Source organism: Lepisosteus platostomus, chromosome 1 (genome assembly GCF_059453375.1).
Source record: "Lepisosteus platostomus isolate fLepPlt1 chromosome 1, fLepPlt1.hap1, whole genome shotgun sequence".
Lineage (NCBI taxonomy): Eukaryota > Metazoa > Chordata > Actinopteri > Semionotiformes > Lepisosteidae > Lepisosteus > Lepisosteus platostomus.
The window spans coordinates 10,772,177-10,787,468 of record NC_142611.1 but is presented as its reverse complement, the minus strand read 5'-3'; the positions used below and the strand labels follow the sequence as shown (position 1 = coordinate 10,787,468).

The following is a 15,292-nucleotide window of genomic DNA, read 5'->3' as shown; positions in this document are numbered from 1 at the left end:
GTTTCCAGGTTACACTAGCAATTCCACAGCTGTTTCTTTATGTGATTTAACACATGTAATGGCTCAGGTGGTAGAAATGTTCTCCTCCCTGTAGCTTTTCTGTTTTGTTTTTTTTGTAGATATCAGGTTTTGTTTTTTTAAGTCTATCCACACATCACACACCTGTCCAAAAACTACTGGAAAGATATACTTTTAAGGTCTAATTCGATCCTTTAATCAGAGTTTAGCTGAATACAATTTTGTCAAATGATGTACCAAATTGTTTTTGTTTCATATAAAGTTGAATCGTAGTGCATATACTCTAGTAGGAGTTTAATCTACACTGTGGCCTGTGGTAGTGGGACACTCCCAGCACAGTGTAGTACACTTGGCAGCAGGTCTCTTGTTCCTTACAAGGAAATTCTGGTGTTTCCATTGTGTACTTACAGTGTCCCATTTTGTTGAACTACAAATGTGTAGATTGAATTCTCAATCTGAACACTTCTGTGGGTGGAAGAAGTTGTTTATCCCTGAATTGGACAACAGGCTCACATGATTTCAGAATACAGTTCTATAAGGATCCTCAATAAGGCGGTGAATTTTAAGCAAAGATTCAACCTTGAAGACCGAGGAAAGTTCTTGGGGATAAAGTTGTGCAAAGGGCACAGATCAGGAGAAGGGTATAAAGATTTAAAGACGCTGAATATCCTTTTGAACAGGTCAATCATTAAGAAGTGGAAAGTATGTCTTACCATCCAAACCTTCCAAACTGAACAGCTGGGAAAGGAAACTGGTCAGTGATGCCACTGGCAAATTTGAAAGAGCTTCAACATCAATTTCTTAGATGGAACATTTAGCCCGTACTGAAAAAAACGTTCTTCTTTCTTCAAAACGTATACCTCGAAGTAAACGAAATAATGCTAACTGACCTCAATGAGCTTGGTTGAGTGAGAGCATCTAAGATAGACAGACACTTTATTGATCTGGTGAGGGAAATTGCAGTGCAACAGCAGCTTAGCACAGTCAACACAGCACAGTGTTACGAAATGATACAATAATACAATACATACAAAAAAATATATTTAAATACAATACTTAAAAAAAGGGGGCGGAGCAGTGGCACTGTGGCTGAGGATCTGCACCTGTGGCTGGAAGGTTACCAGTTCAAATCCCACAGCTGGCAGAGGAATCCTACTCCGTTGGGCCCCTGAGCAAGGCCCTTAACCCCAACTGCTCCAGGGGTGCTGTACAATGGCTGACCCTGCGCTCTGACCCCCAGCTTCTCTCCCTGTCTGTGTGTCTGTGTCTCATGGAGAGCAAGCTGGGGTATGTGGAAAAATGCAAGAAATTGTATATGGCTAATAAAGTGATCTTAATACAATACATTCCCAGAGCTGAAGCTGCCATAGAATGTAGTTTCAAAATTAGTTTCTTTTTCAGCAAATATATGAATGAGAAAGCTGTGGCGATGGGTGAAGAACAGACTTGGAAAGGTATTTCTGCTTGTAGCAGCTCAGCTGTCATTTTTTACCTACTTGTAAATACTGCAGCAGTCAAGAATAGAATGTAGAGCTCCACATGGAAATACCAAAAGAAATTCCCAGTGTGCAGTAGCAGTACGGCAGACTATGAGGTTTACCCTGGGTAACTAGCTTTTATTGTTAGTGGACACTTTTCCCAGAAGGCATTCCAATACACCTGAGTTCAGCAGAGAACTCTAGGGAAACAGCGCCTCCCTGTGGAGAAAATCTTTGATTTTACTGGGCAGTTTTATTCCACACATCAGTTCACTCCTTTGAGGTTATGAAAACCCTGTACTTACAGTAGCAAGGCTTTGTCTTACATGAAAAGCCAAACCTGATACTTCAGTATCATACAGCTGTCAAAGACAAGAAACTATCTTTACTTTACTTATGGTAACGAAATCAGTGTTCATTATTTTACAGAAGTGAACAGTGGATCGTAACCCAAGCTGGTCCAAAAGGAGAATTTTGTTTTACTCTTTGTTAGCACAGTAGCAGGTATTATGTCACTTATTGTACTTTTATAAGAGGATACATTTATTTTCATGTTTTGATTTGTGACTGACGCCTTCTGTTTCATGAAGGAAAGCGTCTTACCACAAAACTGCAATTTTTCAAATATGAATTGTGCAGTCCTAGCTGAGATTCAAGGCGAAAGTGTTGTAGTGAAGGTAAAGCAGAGCCACAATGCAGTTCTGTGGACTTTTGAAGGAAGTGGGGCCCTGTGGAGAGCCAGGTCCAGCTGCTCCACAATGCCTCACTCTCCACACAGGGCTGTAGTCAGCTCAATAACGACCTGAATTTGCAGCAGGTGTATTGTCTATAAATGTGAAGGAATTAAACGTGTTATACTGTGAAATTGGGTCATTTTCTTCTGAGATTGAGTAAGCGATGACGATGACTAAAGTAGTCAATGTGGTTAACAGGCTCTTTGTGAACAAGACTGCAGAACTTCCTGATGCAGTCACTTCCTTCCAGCCCCAGATCTGGTGTGGGGGCCTGCCTCTCTGAATGACTGTGAGCCAGGGCAGAATACAGGCAGGTGATTTAGGGCAGAGATCCTCTTACATTGACACCAGGGGGCATCACCCTGTACCCCTCCCCCTCGTCCAGAAACTCCCAGGGGCTCAAGACACAGGGAGGACACATAAAAAACGAACAGTTTCTTCAGACAAAGACAATTAAAAGTCATTATATGAATTATAGTATTTATGTTCGATTTAACATTATGTTATTGTAACAGCAACTGGTCTATTATAAGTTATTAAAGTGAGTAACATTTATTTTTAAAAATGAAATTCATGCAGGATTCAATTTTATAGGACACAACTTTTTTTCTAGCAGCTGTGCAGGGTGGTGAAACATACAGTATATCCTGCAGAAATGTCCTTATTCTATTAGATGTTTGCCTTGTTTCATAGTTTCTAATTTAAGTTTTATTCCCCATGAGAAAGGGTGAAAGGGTTTACACAGTTGTGCAAATATTTTATATAATATATTTATCATAAAGATATTATAATATAAAATGTTATTTATTATACTTATTATAAATTATATGAAACCTGCTTGTATGACTCTGATTGGTATTGTATGTGTCCTTAGTAAACAAAAAAAGATAAAGAATCCATTTCACACTTAACAACTATCTGTATTATTACAGAGCTAACAGTGATCTTCTTATGCTAGGCAGTGATAAAGTGAATTGAAGAAGGTATTTTAACATAAGAGTCCACCAAATGAAAACATGAGCAACAGCTGGACAGCTCACTGTGGCAATGAACCAGTATATCACTAAAGAATCTTACTTGCCACCTTTAAGGATGAACAAATCTAGAATTGAGCAGAGGTGTCAGTTGAATTTAGTTCCAGAAAGCTATGCTAAGATTAAAGTCTGCAAAGGTTTAGAAATGTGCATACTGAACTGACAGCTTTGCAAGCAACCCAGTACGCCACTTCACAGTTTTGATAAAGATGTGCTTACTCACAGTGGTCACACGCACTCAAATGTTTCCTTCCGAAGTTAGCTATTTCCGTATCCATTCGTGGACGTGGCGATGCTGAGTGTGAAGGTGACTAAGGTGTTCCAGCTGTAGAAATGTCAAAAGACGTCAGTCCCCCCCAAAGCAAAAACTACAAGTAGTGCTTCCCAGCAACACCCATAGATTTGTGCACCACAAATCTATGAGGACAGTCACTTTATACGCCCGAGGAAAGTGTGCTACAATGAGGCATTTCCCTCAAATTCCTCAGAATATTTTAGAAATGTATTTGCCTTTTCTTTGATTAAAGCACCGGGCCGTATAGTAAAACCCGGAAAAGCAGAGTAAACTCATGACGTAAGAATACAATTTTGATCGCCATGTTATATTGAAGGTATTGCTGCTCTGGGATACAGATACAGTACATTCTGGATATGTTAAGGGAATGTCCATCACCATTAAGCTGCAGGGACTGATCCTTTTTTATCTTAAGCAGGGAAGATTAGGATGAGACCAGAACTGATGCCTCACAGAGCTGGGGTCCTGGGTTCGATTCCGGACTTGGGGTGCTGCATGGAGTTTGTATGTTCTCCCTGAGGGTTTCCTCTGGGTACCCCAGTTTCCCCTCAGTCCAAAAACATAGGCACCAGCACCCCCACAATCCTGTATCAGATAAAGCATCTTGAAAATGGATAGAGGGGACAAGACAAATGGAAGAATTGCAACTTTCGGTGATACATTTCATAAGTGATGGCCTCTTAAAAAACGACCCATATCTCTTCCACTGTGTGTTATGGAGAGTAACATGATAAAGAGGAGTTCCTTCAGTGGAGACGTGATGGGTTAACCCTGCCTGTACAGGTAACATTGATAATGAAACAGACAGATAAGCAAACTTTTTCATAAAAAATCTGAGCTCCAGCTGTCTGAAACAAGCATTGGGACAACCATCACGGCAGAATTTATTGCTCAAAGTCCTGATATTTGGCAAGATATTAACCTGTATAACAACTAAGTTAAAAAGGCTTACCAAGGATGCAATGAGTACTTATTGGCTTTTGTTAAACACCATACTGTCGATATCATTAAGTGCATTATTTATGTGCATTTCCAGTAGATGCAGATTGACTTACATCTTACACCTGGTGGAAACAAAGCTGTTCATGAAAAATTCACTGCATCATTTTGAATAGAAAATATTGTGAGCTCTGACCTTCAAGCAACCTCGGTAGCAGAGAAGCTCTGGTTTCCCCAGCTAAACAAGATATGCCTGCTTATTGCCACTGTCTTGAACTCAAATAACAGGGGGACTGCAGACACAGGAAGGTTTAATCCACTGCATAGAGTTAAAGCTGTGTAAATGCTGTCTAGCCTTTTAAAGCAACTTTTCAGCGTGTGGTATATTCATGGTAAAAGCAAAGAAAATATTAGAAAAGCATCATGGCAAAGTAGATACAGAACTTTATACAGAACAGAAGCTTAATAAACTCTCTGGACACCTGCAAATATACCATGCATATCTGGAATGGAAACCTTCTTAATTGCACTCCTGCATATACAGTACGTTTCATAAAATGTACATCAGTATAGTGTTATAATGTAAAAAATACAAATTATAGTCATTCCACTACAAATTATTTTGTAAAGACTTAATTCTGTGAGAAAACCAATTAATTGCATCATATTGCCTATACTGGATATATGTCAGTACCTACATAAGAACAGCAGTAAGAAATACTGTAAGCACATTAATAAACCACGCATAAAGTGTAAGCACAGAGAGAGGTAACGTAAAGCAGAATCTTTAAAACAAGTGACTTTTTAGGCATATCAAAATGAACCGTAGTGTTTTGGTAAAAAGATCCTGAAAATGACAATGGCTGTTCCCTGAAACTAGTAGAGCAAATTGCCCTATCCTTTTCTGAGAGAATAGGCAGGAAGTTTGTATGTAAACCCTCTTACATGAATGGGGCATGAAAACGGGGAGTGTACTGTAAAAAAATCAAAAGTGAAACCATGTGAAAAACACCAGAAAGCAAAAAGAGGTGTGATGATGCCCAAAAAACATAGTTAACCAGCTAGGAGCTGGTCTGTAAACTTTGTTAGGGTGCTTCCTTAACCAGTCGAAATGACAAAGTCTGCGGCTGAAAGTAGCAGCTGCTCACTTCGTTTCCCCGTGGCCTGGCTCCAAACGAAAAGCGGGTTGTCCCCCCCCCCCAAAAAAACGGACTTGGTTGACGTGTGCCGGCTGCCGACGACTACCTGGGCGGGTCAGGTGGCCTTGCCGATGATGAGGATGCTCATGAGGAAGACCATGATGAAGAAGACCCACATGAAGAACCTGTCCATGACCTTCGCCACTTTTTTCCACTCGGCGCCCTTCGCGCACGTCGCCCTCTGCTCTCGGAAGCAGTTGGCGATGTACTCGATGTTCTTGACGACGGTGCCGTGGCGACCACAGGCGCAGGCCTGGGCCTGGGCCTGGGCCTGGGCCTTTCCCGGGCAGCCCAGGTCCTCTTTCGGACACCCGTTCACGTTGCCGTTCGGCTCCTCCCCGGCGCAGCGCTCGTAATTGCTCTGGCAACCCCTGGAGGTGCCCGACTGCGTCTTTCTTCCCGGCGGCTTTCTGCCCTTCCCGGCGGCGGCCTGCTCCTCCGCCGGCACCCGGACGTCCCGGCTCTTCTCCCCCTGCGGGGTCGTGCAGTTCTCGCCCACCTCGTAGACGAAGAAGATCTTGGACATGTAGTCGATGATGACCACCTTCGCCCACTTGGGCACGGGCTTGGCCTCCGCCCCGCAGTGGTGGATGTTCATGATGAAAATGGTCAGGGCCGTGGAGGCGGTGATCATGGTCATGGTCGCAATGTAATACTTGCCTGCAGGAACACAAAGCCAGAAACACGTTTTCCTCCCTGCGAGGCTGTGGAATGGGGCTTTCGGTACAAAGATGAACGGAACGGCATGCGCTTCTGAGGGCAAAGCATCGTAATCCACACTGATATTATTACCACCTGTGAAACATGGGTGTGCATGTATCTCATACTGTATTAAAACTCTTAATCCTTTTTAAGCTGTACTAGAAAACCCTTGTGACCATTATCTGTATATAAGTAGTCCCATTCCATATTATTGCAGGACATATGTAGACATGGCAGCATGGTGGTGCAGTGGTTAGCATTGGTGCCTCATTGCCCTGGGTCCATTGCTGGACCTTGGATTGCTACCAGTGTGGAGTTTGAATGTTCTCCCCCCACGTTCACATGCGTTTCCTCGAGATGGACCCTCCAGTCCAAAGGCATCCTTGCGGGTGCGTGTCTGGGTTTGTGCCTGCGGTTGACTGGGCACCTGCCCTGCGATGGACTGGCGTCCTGTCCAGGGTGCACCCAGCCTTGCGCCAGCTGCTTACCAGGATAGGCTCCAGGTAGGCTCCCCTGCCGCCCTGAACTGTAGGCAGCGATTAGAAAGTGGGTGGAAGATATGTAGATAAAAATACACAGATATATTTTTATATATGTAAGATTATGTATGGAATTATATGGATAATGGATTATATGGCTATGGGAGATTTCCATATATATATAGATATATGGAAGCATCAACAGTGCATATTTTATTTCCATATAAAAAGAATTCTAGAATGAAAATCAGGAGACCCCTTGATCTCGTGCAGCACAGGAAGTGTGGCTGTACGCACAGGAAAAGTCTTTCCTCACACCGTCCCCGAACGCAGCAGCTGAGCGGTCGTTCTCCGCCGGGCCTGGGGCCAGACTCACCAATCAGGGGCACGTTCTCCGAGGGCGGCATGCTCTCGGCCACCATCAGCTGGAAGACGGTGAGGGCCAAGAGCACGGTGACGCCCAGGGACACCTTCTCCCCCGAGTCGGCGGGCAGGTAGAAGCCCAGCGGGGCCAGGAAGGAGATCATGACGCAGGGGATGAGCAGGTTGAAGATGTAGAAGGAGGAGCGCCTCTTGAGCAGCAGGGTGTAGGTGATGTCAGGGTACGGGTCGGAGCAGCAGCCGTACATGATGACGTTCCTGGTGGCCGGCATGCCGTGGCACTCCCACTCCACGTTCTCCACGAAGTCGGACAGATCCCCGCTGTCCATGCCCATGGTGATGTCGACCTGGTTGCCGTTGTAGGTCCAGGAGCCGAAGGTCAGGTTGCACTGCTGGTCATCAAAGGGGAAGTAGGAGACGTCCACCACGCAGGAGCTCTTGGTGATGGCGGGGGAGTCCCAGGTGATCTCCCCGTTGGACCTCAGGACCACGTTCGTGTCCACGGGGCCTGAGAAGTCGTCGTCGGCCCTGCAGGCGAACACGATTGGACGCAAACGGTTACCGCCAGTTGTACCAGTCCACGACTCAGGACGGCGTTCTCCCCGAACCTGCACCCGAGTTTAAATGATGCGTGCACAATGCTCAGAGAAACAAACTATTTTAAAATACTAAGCCATACTCGTGAAAATGAAATTGGTTTCAGGTGCATTACAAGCGAGTAACCTGCCCCTGCTTGAAAGACCTCAAGCTTTGGATCCCTCTGAGCAGTAGAATGACAAGCTGTCACCATGATGTAACGCTTGCTGCAGCAGTTATCAAAAAAAAACCCTCTTACTTATTGTAAAGCACGATGTCGGGTCTCCAGACCAGATTGCTGGGAATTCGGATTGCGTCCAGGCCATCGTAGGCCTCCTTGTCCCACTTGAGGTAGGCATCGTACCAGGTCTGTCTGATCCACAGGTAGGCTGTCAGGATCTGATTCCTCTCATCCTGTGCCCACAGTGTGGAGGGGGGAAACAGGTCAGTTGTGTGCCGAAGAAAACAAAATGATCTCACTGTGCATTGTGGGGGATGCATTCCACAAAACTGATTTCCCTGTTCCCAAAGCAAAAACTTCCCCGGCCAGATTTCATTCAGCAACAACAAAACCTCTGTCGATCTGTGGTTTGTTTTTTTGCAGAGAACTTTTGGTTCCTCCTTGCACGCCTGGCTTCGTACATGAAGGCCGTTTTTACATTTTACCCTTCTGACTGCTCCCCCCCAGGTGAAACACGAGGTTGTGCCCTGGGGACACACCTTCTGTGTCAGAGGAGGCAGTAGCGCAGCAAGCAGTATGTGGGCATGAGAGGTCTGGCCAGACTCTAGAAAAGAGAAAGCTCCAACCTGGACTCCGCCTGCCTGTGAAACACATCCTGGAGCTCACACCTCAATCACAAATACGACACAAGGCTGAGGACAGTGACAAGATGCTCAGGTTTTCACAACAGCTGATCTCTTCAGCCTATTAATAATAATAATAATAATAATAATAATAATAATAATAATAATACTTGCTTACACTTATATAGCACTTTTCTGCACACTCCATTCAAAGTGCTTTACAGGTAATGGGGATCCCCTCCACCACCACCAATGTGCAGCATCCACCTGGATGATGCGACGGCAGCCATAGTGCGCCAGAACGCTCACCACACATCAGCTATCAGTGTGGAGGAGAACAGAGTGATGAAGCCAATTCATAGATGGGGATTATTAGGAGGCCATGATTGTAAGGAAATTTGGCCAGGACGCTGGGGTTACACCCCTACTCTTTTCGAGAAACGCCCTGGGATTTTTAATGACCACAGAGAGAGTCAGGACCTCGGTTTTATGTCTCATCCGAAGGACGGCGCCTGTTTTTTACAGTATAGTGTCCCCGTCACTACACTGGGGCATTAGGACCCACATGGACCGCAGGGTGAGCGCCCCCTGCTGGCCCCACTAACACCTCTTCCAGCAGCAGCCTTAGTTGTTCCCAGGAGGTCTCCCATCCAGGTACTGGCCAGGCTCACACCTGCTGACCTTCAGTGGGCTGCCAGTTCTGAGTTGCAGAGTGATATGCCTGCTAAATAATTAATCGACCCAGGTGGGACTCAAACCCACAATCCCCATCTTATGGGGATTATTAACCTCTCCCAATTGAAGCCCGTTTAAAAAACCCTGGCCAAATCTCAAAAGTGAATACAGTCATATGGTCACCTTAACATTAAATAGCTATCATGTCCCAACCATTTATGTCGGAAAAATTGCGCATGGCAATACTAAAAAAAGCACTACAATCCCTTCAATATTATCTGAATATCATGTTCATTCCCTACCTATTAACACATATATTATCCATGTCCAGTCCAGAGTTTGGAGACTGCTCAGCAATTCAAAATGGCTATTAATAATAATAATAGTAGTAGTAATACCAGTTATTATTATTATAATTAAAATATTACCTAACCTCCACACTCATTCAGCATATAATATATAATGCCTCGTAATGTTTTCATTATCACAATTGGCGTTCACATTTTCTGATACTTTTTATGTTTCTTGAAGGTATTTGAACCCACGGAACTTGAGTGCCATCTTTTTGTTGCGCGACGGTGTTTATTTTTCATACCCACGTTGGCGTTGCGCCTTTACTTTTGCGTCGTGGGTTTTAGTAAACTAATTGCAAATTTTGCACCCTTGAAATAAGCTTTAGAAACTACCTCGTTAGATATCAAGAATAGAGCTCACAAAGACATAACTGAATGTCCCAGTGAAGATGTAAAACTGGTCATTTGAGCCGATAGTAATCCTGTCGCTAACTGGTTGCGTATAACAGCTATAAGTCTAACTGGCCCAAGAATGAGTCAGACTTGCTAATGATAGACACAGGGGTCATTAACAGGTAGACGTACGACTATTGACTATTAACCTCAGAAAAAAAAGGACAAACCAATGAGACACAGGCTTGTTTCTTTCCATAACTTATTTATTAGGTCGCATAATGTACCGATAACAAATCGCTTCCATTTTGCAAGTTCATTTTTTGCCTGACCTATTAATTGCCTAACTGCGCGGAGGGCATGGAGCTTTTCTTGCTCAATGTGGTAATTGTCAATGGAATTACCTGTTCATGTTTATATATAAAACATCTTTAATTCATAAACCACCACGATTTCGTTATCTGCAGCGAGGAGACCCATCGCAGTCTCTAGGTAACCTGACTGCGGGGATCTATAATAACAGGCGGGCGCTTACACTGAACGCTCCCAACACCTGAAAGTATCTTGCACCGGTGTTAATTAACCATTTTCTTAGATAACCCATTTAATATACAATTTAGTAGAAACCTGTATCAAACGCTCGGTGTTTTATTATTTTGCTTTTTTGGAAGTAAAGTGTAGAAGTCGTCAGCTGATTAAATTAACGAGGCACGAAAGGATCATTAGTTGAGTTGCAACGGGACCTTCAGCTTTCGGCAGTGGCGTTACTACAGGAAATCCAGTATACCGAGATGTATTATTGTTACAAACTGGGTAAATACTTTTTTAAATACATATATATTGACCTGTGGTCTGGCCTTTATATATATATGGAATATTTAATATTACATATTTATTAGAGGGAATAAATGGTTTAATTCGATCATATTCATACACTTGGAGGAAAAAAAAATAACCGTAAACGACTACATAAACCGTGTCAAAGAATGCTCACAGCTGCCTCCCATCTCAGATTAATTTGCCAGGCTTCCCGGAAGGTGGCAGTGTAAGGCGTCTGATGTCTGAAAAATTCAAAAAGGACGGCGGCACCTGGATGATCATTTCTGATGGGTGTTGCCATCCCGTAAGCTGTCCTTGAATGTAATTATGGATTACATCACAGCCAGTCGGAAGAAATGTGTCTTGGCCATTTTAAAACGTGAAAGAGAGACCGTGAAACTTTGGTTCGCGAGTTAACGCGTCTAATCATGGAAACGTATTAGCACGCCTCCCTCTTGTGAACGCGCAGAGGTCTTTCACATGAAGTAAAACTCTTTTTTTTATTATTCGCTTATACTGGCACCTCTTTTCTCTAACGAATAAAGCTCAGAAGTATACTGCAGCTGAGCACACTCCATCTTCCAGAGCCGTGCTGCTTCTTCGCCATCTACACTCACACTAAGCTAAAGGCTATTAGACCAGCGTCAAGACGCACCTGTTTAGAGAGCACTTGTGATCTATCCAGTTTCACTGTAGTTACCACCTTCTTCCTCTACGTAAGACTCGTGTTTCGCGTTCCTGACCCACCTTCGTTGCTACGTTTTATACCTTCACTCAGTATTTAATGAAGTTAATGATGCGCCTGCCGAGCTTTATTGCTGGTCTTATGATGTACTAGATTTGTACTAGCATAGTATATAGTATTATAGTAATTCAAGGTACACACACTAGGGCTGCTTTCCCCAGAATCCAATTAACCTACCAGTATGCTTTTTGGACTTTCGGGAGCCCCTAGAGGAAACTCGAGCGAAAACATGGAGAACATGCAAACTCCACGTAGACTGCAGGCCAGGTCCGTAGTCGAACCCAGGGCCCAGGCGCTGCTAGGCAGCGATGCTTACCACTGCAAAGCCTGCAGCTTTATTAATTTGTAAGAAGTATGCCTGTGCTCAGTGTAGGAAGCTTTATGCCCAAATCTCCTAATTATTTCCCAATTTCCAAGTTCTCTCCAGCTTTATGTCCCGACGTAAAGAAAGGAAAACAATTAAGTGAGGTATGTGATCGGCAACGTCTTACCATGTCTTTAATTTGCGAAAGGGTGATCTGCAGGGTAACATTCAGGGCTTTGTCTGTGTCTTCTACCGGCCTCAGGGCGTTAGAGTAATTCTCCAGCAGATCATGAAACAGCATCTGGGCGTATTTCCCTTGAGCGCAGGAGGCGACTGCGGGCACAAACCAGAGACGACTCTGGAGCAACGTCTCTCAACGGACAGGAATGGATATCACCCCGACATTCTTACTCATGGGGTCTTCGGGACCCACGTATATACATATGTAAACCTCTCAGCTCTAGCTAACAAACGCGCTAGAGTACCGAAAAATATAAATTATAAGCTCTCTTAGAAGCACCCCCCCACACACCTGACACAGACGTCTTCTGAGGTGGTGGTTCTGAATAAGGTTCTATATTAAGCCGTCACCCAGTCCAGTACAGACATATATACAATTAATATATGATTTCCCCTCCTTAACTTTAATTTAATCTTAATTGGGGGTGCTCGTCGAAAGTGATTTCTTGAAAGGGGCCGCCCCATCCACAAAAGGTTAATCCCCCGTTATTGAAGTTTAACTGCAGCCGAGCGTTTCCTTTTCCACCTTAAGTTTAACAATACAGCACATTCTCGAGGACAAACCACTTTTTAAAAAAAACAACAACATTTTTTTAATTCTCTCGAGATTATTTTATGCTACGGTAGTCAGAACAGCGCAGTCGTCGGTTAAACACAGTCTAAAAACGCTGTAATGCTTTAATGCCAGAAAGCAGTGGATTCTGGCGAAAGAAAATAAGGCTCACCTTGACACAAGACGGCAAAGCCCAAGATAAATATGCTTCTCTTCATTTTTGTTTCTGCCCTCTTGAGCTCGGTGGCAGCGGTCACACCTGCTCACACCTCTGTAGCTCGTAAGACAGATGGAAAACGCGCGGTCTGCCCCGCCTGCCACATCCAGCGGGCGGTTCACACTCCGCAGCAGGACGGGCTCCCCACACCGGAGGTTCACCTGCGCAGGGACTGTGCGCCCAGCTTGTCCAGCTCAAGAGTGCCGCCGCTGAGCTGTGGAACAAGAACCGGGCTATCACGTAACGCGGAGGCCGGGGAGAAACTGGACCCGCTGAGTTCTGGTACAGGCCACCGTCTGCTAGAGACTCTCCGCTGTCACGGAAAAAACACAACAACAAATATCTATCTTTGCCGTCGCTCATTCTTTCGGATAAAAAATCGCTCCTGTTGCTTGCGCTTGTAGCAGAGATTTCGCCAGTATTACGAAAATACACCTGTTAATAGTGATTAAGCACCTTCTAGCAAGATGATTTTAGAAGTGTGAAATATCCTTTTAACAAGTCGCAGCGAAATAGTCTGTAAGATTGTGTAACATACAGTAAGTACCCCATGCATTTTAAAATGTCCATAGCATTATATGTTAACACAGTAATAAAATATTCCGGGATCGATTTCTATTCTTAGTATTCAAGCCTGTCAAAACGGTTTTGGTAACAGACAACCGTTTCTACATTAAATGCGGCAATATTTTAGCTGGACAAAGAGAGCACTGGTAAAGGAAAAATAACAGCACTGTGCTGCCTAAATTGCGCCTATAGTCACCTAAAGTTCAAATGGATGACACTTGGGGAAAATTTGAGCTGTTCCCTGACGATTTATGCCCATACTGCCCCTTTGTGGACACCTGATGAATTGCAAGTACTGTCTCTGAGACGATCTGACAAAACATCACCTTGAAAGTCTAGCGGTTACCTTAGGAGAGATACAAGTTTAATTTAGTTCCCACAAAGGACTTATAATGTAGCACTTGGAAGTTCTCGCCTGGGTTCAGAAGGAAAAAGAGGCAGGAATTTGGGAATGAATGCTTAGCTGGAAAAGCAGACCCTGACAATGTGCAGCTCGGTGATCAAGCAGAGCTGGCTACCCAGAGTGGACAGACTGCACACACTGCCGGCAAGGGATAAGGAGAGACAGAGAAGCGCTTTCTGCTACATTGTAAGAAATAACTAGACAAATATTCTTCTCCAAAATAAATCAAATCCCAGAATTCCCACACCTGCCAGACGATTATTCCAGCTGAACTGCAGCTCAATATGCGATCTCATGTCAGTCTGAGGAACACACAATGCGTGTCTAAAGTAATTGCTGATGAATTGTTTTACATTTTCTAATTCTTACTGCTTAGGGTTCTGTATGCTTATGAAGTTATGCGGGGTCCTGCACAGGAGTCTTGAAACAGTTTGGAAACCTCCCCCAGCAAAACATCAGCACGATCAGCCGTCAAATGCGAAAAAAGAAGAGCAGGAGGAATCTACATATCTTGGAACCATTTTCATTTAAAAAAAAATCTTAAAGCAAGAGTCGAAATCCAAAAACACACAGCACATTTTAATAAGTTTGACCAAAATGGAGAAAACGTGCTAGAACCAGCCTTTTAGGACACGTCAAAACAGCACCTCTGTTCTTCAACCTTAGCGCACTAAACTCAGAATCCCTTTTCTTACTTTCAGTCTCTAAAATCTATAATAAAAATAATAAATAATAATAAAATCTCTCAAATAAATAAAACAGTAAGGACGTTTACTATAAAGTGGGTTAAAATACAGAAACTGCACCACTAAACTGACAACAGTTCAGCCATTAAGGTTTTCGGTACCACATTTTATTTAAAAAAAAAGCTTTCAAAGGCATGCCAACGAACGACCGGTCCCCGATGAGGGTGCCATTCGTGTGTGTGTGTGTGGGGGGGTGTTAGTGAATTTGTGAGTAAGAGAATTTACATTACCTTGAATTATCGCGTTCGGGAATGGTACAGTTTTGATTATTACAGTCCTGAGGCTTTGATGAGTCGTGTGAATGAGTACATGGTGTGGGAGGAGGTGGGGGAAAGGTTTATTGATTTGCCCTCAGAAATGACAGATTACAGGTACAATTATTGAACATAAAGTTTTTTAGAGGCCTTAAGTTTAAGCTGCCCGTGTTATGGGCGTTAAGTTTAGAGTTAGGGCAGGGACAGGGGGTCAGTTAACTTTGTTCCATGACCATGCCCTTGGACTCATATAATATTAATAATTGCTTACACTTATATAGAACTTTTCTGGACACTCCACTCAAAGCGCTTTACAGGTAATGGGGATCCCCTCCACCACCACCAATGTGCAGCCCCACCTGGATGATGCGACGGCAGCCATAGTGCCCCAGAACGCTCACCACACATCAGCTATCAGTGGGGAGGAGAGCAGAGTGATGAAGC

General features: G+C 43.9%; 1 protein-coding gene across 1 annotated transcript; it reads right to left on the bottom strand.

Annotated features, from left to right (window-relative positions):
• Nucleotides 1–2,922: 2,922 nt before the first annotated feature.
• On the bottom strand, nucleotides 2,923–13,589 carry LOC148677675 (neuronal acetylcholine receptor subunit alpha-9-like). The gene is made up of 5 exons (XM_088623374.1): nucleotides 12,834–13,589; nucleotides 12,056–12,201; nucleotides 8,095–8,249; nucleotides 7,255–7,787; nucleotides 2,923–6,357 (listed from the first exon to the last, which is right to left on the bottom strand). The coding sequence occupies exons 1-5, from the start codon at nucleotides 12,877–12,879 to the stop codon at nucleotides 5,753–5,755; spliced, it is 1,485 nt and encodes a 494-aa protein (XP_088479500.1). The 5' UTR covers nucleotides 12,880–13,589; the 3' UTR covers nucleotides 2,923–5,752.
• Between the last annotated feature and the right edge of the window lie 1,703 nt (nucleotides 13,590–15,292).

Bases quoted from the DNA above. Each gene is read 5' to 3' on its own strand.
- LOC148677675 (XM_088623374.1), bottom strand. From the start codon at position 12,879: ATGAAGAGAAGCATATTTATCTTGGGCTTTGCCGTCTTGTGTCAAG. The intron at 12,202-12,833 runs GTGAGCCTTATT...TTGTGCCCGCAG, and splicing joins CTTTGCCGTCTTGTGTCAAG to TCGCCTCCTGCGCTCAAGGG. The intron at 8,250-12,055 runs GTAAGACGTTGC...CTGTGGGCACAG, and splicing joins TTTCGCAAATTAAAGACATG to GATGAGAGGAATCAGATCCT.